Below are 12,347 nucleotides of genomic sequence, written 5' to 3'. Positions count from 1 at the left end.
CAAACAAGATCCAGACTTCATAACGTATTCATCAAGCTATTTTGCAGTTTGAATGACCTTATTTAAAGATTTATCAATGAGCTCAGTTGGAGTATACATTATTCATTAGTTTTTGCATCTTTTTTGTTTTTTTGGAAACAACAATGTTGAAAGGAGTTGAAAACATTTCTGCTAAACTGATATCATTGCATATTTCCATCCCGTTCTCAGTATGAAACAATTCTCTATGCTAACAGATAATCTCAATGGATTCCATCTTCTATTTGAGTTCCAACGTAAGTCTAGCAATCCTATTAAATCTTCTGTAGGTTGTTTGATTTTGAAGAAGATGAGCTGTTGTGGCATAGTTGAATGTTCTTTGTGTGTTTAGCGAGCACGGCTGATTCTGGAACAGGTGGAAAATGGCAAGCTTGATCTGTCGCTTGAACGTTTGCTTTTGTGTCTAGTTTGGAAGAAAGAATTGTTTTCTCCAAAATGGCTAAGTCTGAATTTTATTTGGCCCATTGAAATCTTCCTGGCAATATTGGTTATGCTGACATGTTTTCCTGCTGTGATTATTTATTATAATTTATTTAAAGGCTTTTAATTTTGCAGTATTGCAATGCTGGTGCTACTATGTACAGCTCTATCAGCTGTTTTTTCTGCACTTGGGAATTAAAATGGAAGATTCCCACCTTTGAATAAAATGGATGATTCTCACCTTTTTTTGCAGCTTTCCTGTCTGAATCCTATTAATAGTGGCCCCAGTAAATAATTCCCTTTTCCTTACTTGATGTATTAAATGTATTTTTTTGCATGATCGCAACTAGATACATTGTTATGATTGATATTGCTTCTAAGAGTATGAGGGAGAACCTTGATGTTCAGTCTTACTACTTCAAGGTCTGAAGCTGTTCCCCTGTTTAAGTCCATATGGCCTTACAATCACACTGGGCTGACCTTAATGCACTCCTCAGATTCTTAGCCCTTATGCAACAGGCAGGGTTAGAGAAGGGAAGGTCTTTTGTGGCTGAATCTTGGTGCTGAAAGTGACATTTGGAGGGTACCCACATATATTTTTATTGCCTCCTCCCACCTAGAGAAAAATCTTACAAATTGCTGTCAACTGGGTTCTTGAAAAATCTCTGGTGGATTAGATCCTTAAAAGCCCAACAGGCAACCAATAGCTTGGTGTTGTATCTTACCCCTTTGATACTAATGAGCTCTGAAGTTCAATTTTGAATTGGTCTCAACTGGGCTTTTCTAACTCCATTAAATTGGCATTGTTTTAAATTTCCTCATCTCAAAGATGGATTGCTTTGGGTAACAAACATTGCGTACCATTCTTCTCCTGGCAAATCAAGGCAACTTTTTTCTTGCTTCTTTTATGAAACATGCAATTTTAAATGGAAATAATTAAAGCACTGCCTTATAAATTAAATGTTAATTACCGTATTTCATTTTCTTTGTAATTTTCTATTAGTGCATTGCAAAGTCTCATGAGGGACTACGAATTACATTGTAGACTTGTCAGCTGAGACCTTAACAATTCCTATCAGCTGTTGTTCGTATATTTTAACCTTGAGAAATGCAAGGAAGCATTGACAACCCTACTTGAGCAAAGGAAGATGGATATCTTCTTCCAGGTAATAAATGCAAGTTTGGCTTTTGAAGTGAATTTTAAATCGTGATTTGGAGTACTCAGTGTTGAGGAACAGATTCCCACCCCATACTAGCATCTAGCACCATCAGAGGTAGATGCAGATTAAAGAGATATTACTCACAGAAGAAAACTCCTTCAGGCATCAATTTTAAATTCACCAGAAAGTGCCAGGCTTCTGAGCTACTCTTCGGGCAACAGTTAGTTACTTATCACTTATTGGTCTGACTGTTGTCTGATCTTGCACTCCATAGAGACATAGACAGCTTCAGTATTGAGGAATCACAAACACTGCAATCATCAGTGAATAAAGGAGCTGAAGCTGCTGGAACTGAGGCTTACACCCTTTGGAGCCCTTGCAGTGACATTTTGGTCCTGAAACAAATGATTTATAACACCATAATTCTCTTCCTTTATGTTTGGTATGACTCCATCCAGTGGAGACTTTTCTGCCTGATTCCCATTGATATTAATTTTATTACATCTTATGGATGGTGAACTTCTTTTCCTATTCACTCATGGGGTATGGGTGTTGATAGCTGGACTAGTCTTTATTGCGCATCCCTAGTTGCCCTAGAGAAGGGAGTGGTGACCTGCCACCTCGAACTGCTACGATTTATTTGGTATAGGTGCACCCACAATGCAGTTAGGACTGGAGATCCAAGATTTTGAGCCAGGAACATTGAAGGAGTGGTGACATATTTCCAAGATAGATTAGTGAATGGCTTGAAGGGGAATTTACAGGTGGTTTCCATGTAACTGCTACTCTTGTCCTACTAGATAATAGTAGTTATGTGTTCAGAAATGTTTTTACAAATACATTAAGGACAAAAAGGTAACTAGGGAGAGAATAGAAGATCAACAAAGACGTCTTTGTGTGGAGCCGCAGTAGATGGGGGAGATACTAAACAAGTATTTTGCATCAGTGTTTACTATGGAAAAGGACTTGAAAGATATAAAATGTATGGAAATAGATGGTGACATCTTGAAAATGGCCATATTAAGGAGGAAGAGGAGCTGGATATCTTGAAACGCATACAAGTGGATAAATCCCCAGGACTCTAGAACTCTATAGGTAGCTAGGGAAGTGATTGCTGGGCCTCTTGCTGAGGTATTTATCATTGATAGTCACAGGTGAGGTGCTGGAAAACTGGAGGTTGGCTCACGTGGTGCCACTATTTAAGAAAGGTGGTATGGACAAGCCAGGAAACTATAGACCAGTGAGTCTGACATAGGTGGTGGGCAGGCTGTTGGAAGGAATTCTGAGGGACAGGCTGTACATATATTTGGAAAAGCAAGGACTAATTAGGGATAGTCAGCGTGGCTTTGTGCATGGGAAATCATGTCTCACAAACTTGATAGAGGTTTTTGAAGTAACAAAGAGGATTGATGAGGGCAGAGCGGTAGATGTGATCTATATGGACTTCAGTAAGGTGTTCAACAAGGTTCCCCATGGGAGACTGGTTAGCAAGGTTAGATCTCATGAAATACAAGGAGAACTAGCCATGATACAGAACTGGCTCAAAGATAGAAGTCAGGAGGTGGTGGTGGAGGTGGGGTGTTTTTCAGATTGGAGGCCTGTGACAAGTGGAGTGCCACAAGGATTGGTGCTAGGTCCACTACTTTTCATCATTTATGTAAATGATTTGGATGTGAGCATTAGAGGTATAGTGAGTAAGTTTGCAGATAACACCAAAATTGGAGGTGTAGTGGACAGTGAAGAAGGTTACCTTAGATTACAACAGGATCTTGATCAGATGGGCCAATGGGCTGAGAGGTGGCAGATGGAGTTTAATCCAGATAAATGCGAGGTGCTGCATTTTGAGAAAGCAAATTTTAGCAGGACTTATACACTTAATGATAAGGTCCTTGGAAGTGTTGCTGAACAGAGAGACTTTGGAGTGCAGGTTCATAGTTACCTGAAAATGGAGTCGCAGGTAGATAGGATAGTGAAGAAGGCATTTGGTATGCTTTCTTTTATTGGTCAGAGCATTGAGTACAGGAGTTGGGAGGTCATGTTGCGGCTGTACAGGACATTGGTTAGGCCACTTTTGGAGTATTGTGTACAATTCTGGTCTCCTTGCTAGTGGAAAGATGTTGTGAAACTTGAAAGGGTTCAGAAAAGATTGCCAGGGTTGGAGGATTTGAGCTAGAGGGAGAGGCTGAATAGGCTAGGGCTGTTTTCTCTGGAGCGTCAGAGGTTGAGAAGTGACCTTATAGAGGTTTATAAAATCATGAGGGGCATGGATAGGATAAAGAGACAAAGTCTTCTCCCTGGGGTGGGGGAGTCCAGAACTTGAGGGCATAGGTTTAGAGTGAGAGGGGAAAGATATAAAAGAGACCTAAGAGGCAACCTTTTCATTCAGAGGGTGGTACGTGTATGGAATGAGCTACCAGAGGATGTGGTGGAGGCTAGTACGATTGCAACATTTTAAAGGCATTTAGATGGGTATATGAATAGAAAGGGTTTGGAGGGATATGGGCCAGGTGCTGGCAGGTGGGAGTAGATTAGGTTGGGATATCTGGTTGGGATGGATGAGTTGGACTGAAAGTTTGTTTCCGTGCTGTACATCTCTATGACTCTCTGACTCTATGACTTAATGGTAAGGTCCTGGGGAGTGTTACTGAACAAGGAGACCTTGGACTGCAGGTTCATAGCTCCTTGAAAGTAGAGTTGCAGGTAGATAGCATAGTGAAGAAGGCATTTGGTATGTTTTCCTTTATTGGTCAGAGTATTCAGTACAAGAGTTGGGAGGTCATGTTGCGGCTGTACAGGAAATTGGTTAGGCCACTTTTGGAAAAATGTTGTGAAACTTGAAATGGTTCAGAAAAGATTTACAAAGATGTTACCAGGGTTGGAGGATTTGAGCTATAGGGAGAGGTCGAATAGGCTGGGGCTGTTTTCTCTGGAGCGTCAGACGTTGAGAGGTGACCTTGTAGAGGTTTATAAAATCATGAGGGGCATGGATAGGATAAATACACAAAGTCTTTTCCCTGGTGTAGGGGAGTCTAGAACTAGAGGGCATAGGTTTAGGATGAGAGGAGAAAGATATAAAAGAGACCTAATGGGCACCGTTTTCATGCAGTGCATGGTGTGTCTGGAAAGGGCTGCCAGAAGAAGTGGTGGAGGCTAGTATAATTGCAACATTTAAGAGGCATATGGATGGATATATGAATAGGAAGGCTTAGGAGGGATATGGGCCAGGGACTAGATTGGTTTGTAACATCTGGTCAACATGGACGAACTGGACCGAAGGGTCTGTTTCTGTGCTGTACATCTCTATGACTCTATCTAAGAAGCTATGGTAGTTTTTCAGCAATGCTACCTCTCAATGGTATATACTGCTGCTACTGAATATTGGAAGTGGAAGGACTGAATGTCTGTAGTCTGGCGCAAGTCAAGCGGGCTGCTTCGTCCTGGGTGGTGCCAAACTGCTTGTGTGTTGTTGGAGTTGTACTCATCTGGGCACCTTTCTCTCAATAAGGGGGTGGTGATGGCTTATAGATATTATTGCTGGACTGTTAAATTCAGAGAACTAGATAATCTTCTGGGGACCCAGGTTCGAATCCCACCACAGCAGATGGTGGAATTTGAATTCAGTAAGAAATTCAACAGGAATTAAAAGCCAAATGATGACCACAAATCCATTGTCGATTGTCTGGAAAACAATCTGGTTCACTAATGCTCTTTAGGGAAGGAAACTACCATCCTTACCTGGTCTTGCCTACATGTGAATCCAAAAATGTGATTGACTCTTAACTGCCCTCTGGGCAAATAGGGATGGGCAATAAATGTTGGCCTAGCCAGCGATGTTGTCATCACATGAATAAAGAAGCAAACCCCTGTCTTGTGCCTTTTAAATGGTGAGGCAGGCTTTGGGGAGTCAGGATGTGAGTTACTTGCTCCAACTCTGCGCCCCCCGCCTCACCACCCCACACCCCCACCCCCAAACCTCACCCCCCCCCACACCCCCACCCCACGCCTCTGATCAGCTCAGATTGCCTTAGTATCAAAAGCAATCATTCTCACCTCACCTCACCATAGGCATTCACTTACTTCATTCAAGTTTGAACCAATTAGTTCATGTTGGGACCAAGGCTTTAATGATGTTTGGAGCCAGGTGGTCTGAGCAGGCGCAAACTGAGCATTATGATTGGATTAGTGCCACATGATATACTGTTCTGACCATTTGCTATAATGCTACTGTTCCTACAATGTACACAGTTTTGAATTCAAGACTTGAAACTTCTACCTAAAGTAGCTACAAATTAATTGTGAATATAACATTAAACTTCCTTAGTACATTTGAAGATAAAATATGACTACTTCATTCTGAAAGGTGGCTCTTTAAGAAGCAGTTGCAATTTGCCCAAATTCATTCAGCTGCATCATTTTGTCCAGTGTGCCCATGTCTCCTGTACGAAGCTGAGCAATAAGGGATTGCACATGGCATGGGGAGGCAGGATTGCATGCATACGGAGTTAAACCACCCGAAACCTGCATTGTGTCCTGACTCCGGCATCATTGGGCCCTCTTCTGGGTTTCTGTGTTGGGGATTGGTGGTGAGCAGGAACCCACTTAAATGAGCTGATTAGTTATTAAGGTAATTTGAAAATTCAGATTAAAAACTTTTAACCTGTACTATTGCATTTCCAAGTCAGAGAGCTGTTTCTGACAGGTGTCACTGAGATGGGTGCAAAGCATCTTTGGTGAAACAGACAGACTGAGAAGGCTTGAATCAGTGAAACTGAAGAGCAGCAGCCATGGCCATTGAGTGACTACTTCTCTCAGTGCATTTAACTGCTTGACAGGTGATTACCAATTTTTGAAAGGCATTTCGTTGTCTGGCTCCTCATTCACCTTCAGCTGCAATCCCTTGTTGCCAGCTTTCACTACGAGTATTGGAGAAACTTTTGTAATTTCCCCCTGTACCTCTGATCAGAGGCAAGATCAGAAGCCACACCACTGTGAGCAGCACCTTCCGATTTATCCTCACACACTTGCCCCTTCACAGGGCAGGGAATGGACACCGATTCAGCTCGTCGGTGGTGAGACCCATTACTCTAGGTCAGCAGGCAGAAGAACAGCTCTCTTGACGTGTATTCAGACTCTCATTGCTGATAACATCAGCTGCCTGGAGCCAGGTCCACTTCCCATTAGAACAGCTGGGCAGACCTTGTCACTGGCTAATGCAATATCCCACGCTACCTGCTCCTCTGTCTGTGTAAGCCCCTCTGGCTAAGATACATGCTGTCCTCCTGCAAAGAGAGAAAGTAGAGAGGTGTGAGTGTCGATAGTGTCCTGTGCAATGAGGAGAGAGAGGCTGCATTCATGGAGGCTGGTTGTGTGCGTATGGTGCGAGTAGCAAATCACTTCTGGATGTTCACATGGAGACATGAACCGGTGCCCAGAGAGAGGAACGAATGGAGGTACAACATGTGCTGTTCTGAGGAACGTTGTGCAGGAGAATCTGGGGAAGTCATTGTGGGATCTGGTATCAAGTAGTGTTATGCCACTTGCCATTTCTGCCCCCAACAGCTCCCCTGCCATCGAGACCAAGACCATGTCTATTTTGCTGCCCTTCACATTATCCTACTCTCCCTCTGTCTAGAATACCTGTGTATTGATACTGTTATCCATGCCTTTGTTACCCTTGACTTGATTATTCTAATACACTCCTGACCAGCCTCTTATCTTCAACTTGACTCAGACTTGAGCTCACACAAATCTCTAATTCTCACCAACTTTTGTTCACTGATCATTTCTGTGATTGCTGATTTATATGGACTTCCACTCTGGCAATGTCCTTCATTTCAAACCCCTGATTGCCCTGCCCTTCCCTTCCCCACGTCTATTATCTCTTGCAATACTGCAACCATCCAAGATTTCTACATTCCTCTAATTCTAGTCTGATACCTGATATTAATTGCTCTACAATTGGAGGTTATGCTTTCAGCTTCCGAGGTGTTACACTTTGCAATTTCCTCCTTAAATCTCTCCATTTTCTAACCTCTCTTCTTTTCTCCTGAAAACCAATCTTCCTTGATTAATATTTTGGTTGTCTAACCTAATACCTCCTATGTAACTTAGTGTCAGAATTCATTGGAAAGTTTTTTTAAACACCTTGGAACATTTTGCTGTACAAAGTATTAGCTAATTGCAAAATTATGTTGTGAAGATATCTTTGATTCATTGAGTTCCATAATTAAATTTTATATGAAAAACGGGTCTGAAAATTTGTTTAGATATGGTAGATCCTTTAGTGTATCGATGTGTTCCATTCCTTGTTTAACTTGTCATCTGCTGGCAATGCTAGTTTGCAGTACTGAGTAATGATGGCAGATAACTAAATAACATTGTTCTCAGCGACATTTCATTCCTATCAGGTCTGCTGCTTTAAAATGTCATGCATTACTGATTTGTTCCAATACCATGTTCTTGATATGCAAATAATTACTTCAAGTTGTAGCAAGCTTTGTGCATTGTACTGCACAAACTGTCTAATGCCTAAATGTATTCCTGATTTACAGTCAGAGTTACGAAAGCACTTGAACCATCTGTACATGATAAAGGGCCTCCCTGTGACTCTGCACGAGGAATTCCAGAGTAAGGTGATTGTCATATCTGAGGAACAACCCCTTTTGTCCAACAGTAGCAAGGTCCACAAATCTAAGTCTACCTTCAGTGAAGTGACCAATTTTATCACTAAAGGTACCTCCGAGGTAACATTAAAATGTATTATCTTCAAATGAAAGTGACATTGAAATGATGGATTTTTAAAATTCAGTTTAGTTTCTGTTTGATATTTTCCCTGTGCTAAGGAATTTTTGGATATCTGGAATTCATTGCCTGAAAGGGTGATGAAATCAGATTCAGTAGTAGCTGTTAAAAGGGAGTTGGCTCAATAATTGAAAGGGAACTATCATAGGACGATGGGAAATGAGGTGGTGGGAAGTGGGATTAATTGGACAGCAAAGAGTGGACAAAGGCATTATGGGATGCATGGCCTCCTTCAGTGTTGTATGATTATCTGTATGGTTGCACTGTTCCTTGAATTGCTTTTCTGTATTGGGTGTACAATATGAATGTAAGTTGATCCAAACTCTGACAATGATTCACATACAATCTCCAGGCCTCACAAAGGCTTAGCAATTCCTTTTCTACTATATTTAAATTTTACGTTACTTGTTTCTTCCTTTGAATTTTGTGGTCCTGGTGGTTTGGAAGGGTTTGTTCTCAGCATTTTGCCTTCTCTTGAAGTTTTAAATCTGAACCCTGAAGTCTCTTAGCATTAACATGTGATATTTGTAGTTGAACTGGTATGTCACAATGTTCAGAATAGTGTGTAACTATTGCCTTCAGTCCACTGCTTATTAATTCAGTGACAGCAGAACTGAAAGGGTTTGCAAGAAACTCACCACAAAAGTGTCAATGAGTGCAAGACCATTCCTATCTTTCATGTGGAATGTGTCAAGGCAATTGGATGGATACTTCAAATTATGTTGCAACCTGCTGTGTGCTGCCTTTACTGATACTTCACACTGATTTGAGTTCCTTTCCAGATCACTGGGCAAATGGGATTTGGAATAAATTAAAAAAAAAACAAATGTTGAATACATAGGCAAGAAATGTTTTTGAACTTGTGCAGGGCATTGGTTAATTCATGGCTGGAATTTTCTAAGAACTTGTGGACTTATTGTTATAGAGAGGCTATTAAAGCCATGGGAACAGCACAGTACAGGTTGACTTTAGAACAATGCCAAAAATGAGAATTGATGTTTACAAGCAACTGCCAGAAAAATTGGTACTTTTTACCTGAAACAACAAGGACCAGGTGGCAGGGTGAGTGTGTTTTAAAACCCTGAAAATTTTGCAGAGGGTAAATGATGAGAGATTGCTTTCCATACTTGGTATCAAAATGGTAACTATTGGCTAACTAATAGAAAATAGAGAATTGTAATCAGGAGAGCATTTTCACAATGCCATTTGTGAGGAGTGGGATGCCACAGGGATCATTGCTGGGAATACTTTTTTAGACAACTGGTGAAAGTGAATGTACTATTGCAACATGTGTTGATGACACAAAATCGGTAAAAAGGCTAGTATGACATGGAGTTCACAGTGGGAATACACAGTATAAGTGTGTGGGAAAAACCTTGCCAGATGAAAAATAATGTGGAAAAATGTGAGGTTATGCACTTTCAGAAGAATATAAGAACTGAATATTAGTTACATGGGAAAGACTGCAGAAAGCTGTAGCACAGAGGTCTCACAAAAAGCATACATGTTCAGGAGGTAATAGGGAAGGCAAATGGACAGTTGGACTTTAAAACGCAGGGAATGAAATTTAAAAATGGCGAAGTCTTGTTAAAACTACATAAGGCACTAGTCCAATCACATCTAGAATTTTATGAAAAGTTTTCTCTATCTAAAGTCAGAAAAGGTTCACTATGTTGATCTTGGAAATGGAGGAACTTTCTTATGAGGAAAGGATGAGTAGTTTGGGCTTGCACTAGTGGAGTTTAGAAGAATGAGAGGAGATGTTTGTGAAATATATAAGATTCTTAGTGTACTTGACAGGGTAGATGTGGAGAGGCTTTTTTTTTCTTGTGCAAGAGTCTAGGACCAGAGGGTGTAATCTCAGTAAGGGGTTACTCATTTAAAGCAGAGATGAAGAGGAATTTCTGGAGGATAGTCAACCTGTGGAATTGTTTACCACAGAAAGCTGTGAGGGTGGGATTGTTAAGTATATTCAAGGCTAAGATAAATGTTTAATCAGTAGGGGAGTCAAGGGTTTTGGAAATAAGACAGGAATGTGGAGCTGAAGGTCATTAGATCAGTTACAATCTAATTGATAGATGGAGCATACTTAATGGGCTGAATGGCCTACATTAGCTCCTACATGTTGAAGTCCTACAGTGTAAGCCAATGTCCCCATTCCTTTGACCCCTGATTTGTACATTAATCATAGTAGCATAGGATGTGGGGTCATTCACATATTAGGATACACAACATTTTAGACTTAAAAAAAATTGCAAAAATTACTTGCATTTCAGAAAGCTAGAAAGCAAGAAGTTTAACTTGTCATTTACATTACAATGTGGTCATGTAAATGAGAGGTTTGACGTTGTTGTAAATTGGTACTGCAGAAACTGCACGTTTACAATTTAAGGTAATTTGTCTAATTAGATCAATCTTTTAAACAACTATATCAAGGCACTTTTTAATGAATTTTCCTCATACAAAATGTCTACATCATACTTTTGTTTGTGGAGACTAAGCTAAGTGGAGTTCTATTACAAACACAATGTGCAAAACGCATACATAATAAATAACATTTTCATAAGGAAGTCTGGATGCTTGGAAACGCTTGTGACTCTCCGATATATTCACGGCCTGCAGCGATTCCGGGCTGACATTTAAATTCTGTTAACATATTCAAGATTTCACACTTAATGTTGTGCTTTATCTCATAATGTGGGAGGTAAATTTACTTTCATGCTGGTAGACAACTGTGAAAATTTCAGCTCCAGGAAAAAAACCCCCGCTGCCCCTAACACCGCACTAGCTGAAGTCAGTTTGAAATTTGCCTTGTATTCTGGAAAGATGTAGAAAGCAAGTAAAGCATTTACATTAGTATACAGAATAGAACAAAGGGTACCTTTGTAGTCTGGATCTGTAAGCCCCTTTCATTGTCCTTCAAGTTATTTCTGCCGCGTTAAGTTGTCAGCAGAGATCATAGATGTACATGATGCAGGTCAATGCTATGGAATTGGCCTCTAAGGAATGCATAGAATGGTTAAAGTGGCGTTTCTGTTACTTTTTGCTTTGACAGCAGCTACTCGCTGAAATAGATAAGCTGTTCTGGTTTTGCTTTGATCCAGCAAGGAAAGAGCAATCCTGTAGAAAGCCCAAGATGATCAAAATGTTTGTACTTCAAATCAGTGAGCAAGGCATATTACCTCGCACAGGCCTGAGTTACCTGGGCTTAAACGTTGAGATGGCTAAGGGACGGTGACTTCACTATTAACTCCTTTTATTTTTTTCCCTTACCTTGTAGGAAATCGCACGGCAGTTGCTGATCACATACAGTGGAGTTTACATCAGGCTTTTGGTGACTCGTCAGCTCCCTCCTTCTCCCATGCTTCACCAGGTTGCTCAGACTCCTGCTCCATGTCTTTGTCAGTTTATACAGCACACTGTACTGAGCCGCAAGAGCATCTACGAATATCACTAAAATTGAACATGGAATTACATAATTTGCATTTAAACTAAATATTTTGTGGATTTATTACATGAAAGTATCAGTGTGATTAGATGTTGTATGAATAATACTCAGTGAATGGTTTATTATCGTTGAAGAGTGAAATCAAGGTTTCTGCTTTATTTTCTGATATGATGTGTGGCCCTTAAAAGGTATTAAACTCAGTTTTATGACTTTATTGGGTTTTTAAAAATTCATTCATTGTTGGCAAGGCCAGCATTTATTTTCCATCCCTACTTGCCCTCAAGCCAGTGATGGTGCGCTACCATCTTGAATGGCTGCAATCAATGTGTTGTAATAATACCTATAATGCCATTAGGGAGAGAGCTCCAGGAATTTGAGCTAGTGACACGAAGAAATGGTGATGGATTTCCAGAAGTCAGAATGGTGAATATCTTGGAGGGGAACGTGCTGGTGATGGCATTCCTGCGTATCTGCTGCTC

The 12,347-nt window shown here is 40.6% G+C and overlaps 1 protein-coding gene across 3 annotated transcripts in view; it reads left to right on the top strand.

Annotated features, from left to right (window-relative positions):
• The window catches only part of LOC122564788 (transmembrane protein 268-like), a 33,160-nt gene extending 21,078 nt beyond the window's left edge, over positions 1-12,082 (top strand). The window contains exons 6-8 of one of the 3 annotated variants that reach the window (XM_043720024.2): positions 1,539-1,625; positions 8,171-8,251; positions 11,701-12,082. In XM_043720024.2, the coding sequence (XP_043575959.2) occupies positions 1,539-1,625; positions 8,171-8,251; positions 11,701-11,877 (345 nt within the window). In that variant the 3' untranslated portion in view covers positions 11,878-12,082. Of the gene's footprint in view, positions 1-1,538; positions 1,626-8,170; positions 8,363-11,700 lie in introns of all 3 variants that reach the window. The other 2 variants (XM_043720021.2, XM_043720023.2) reach the window with 2 other exon arrangements.
• Positions 12,083-12,347: the final 265 nt, after the last annotated feature.

The sequence above is a fragment of the Chiloscyllium plagiosum genome, unplaced genomic scaffold, assembly GCF_037043375.1.
Source record: "Chiloscyllium plagiosum isolate Xiang-an unplaced genomic scaffold, Cpla_swu_hap1 HiC_scaffold_21, whole genome shotgun sequence".
Classification (NCBI taxonomy): Eukaryota; Metazoa; Chordata; class Chondrichthyes; order Orectolobiformes; family Hemiscylliidae; genus Chiloscyllium; species Chiloscyllium plagiosum.
Note: the sequence above shows the minus strand (reverse complement) of the source record. Positions and strands in the feature narration are given on the sequence as shown.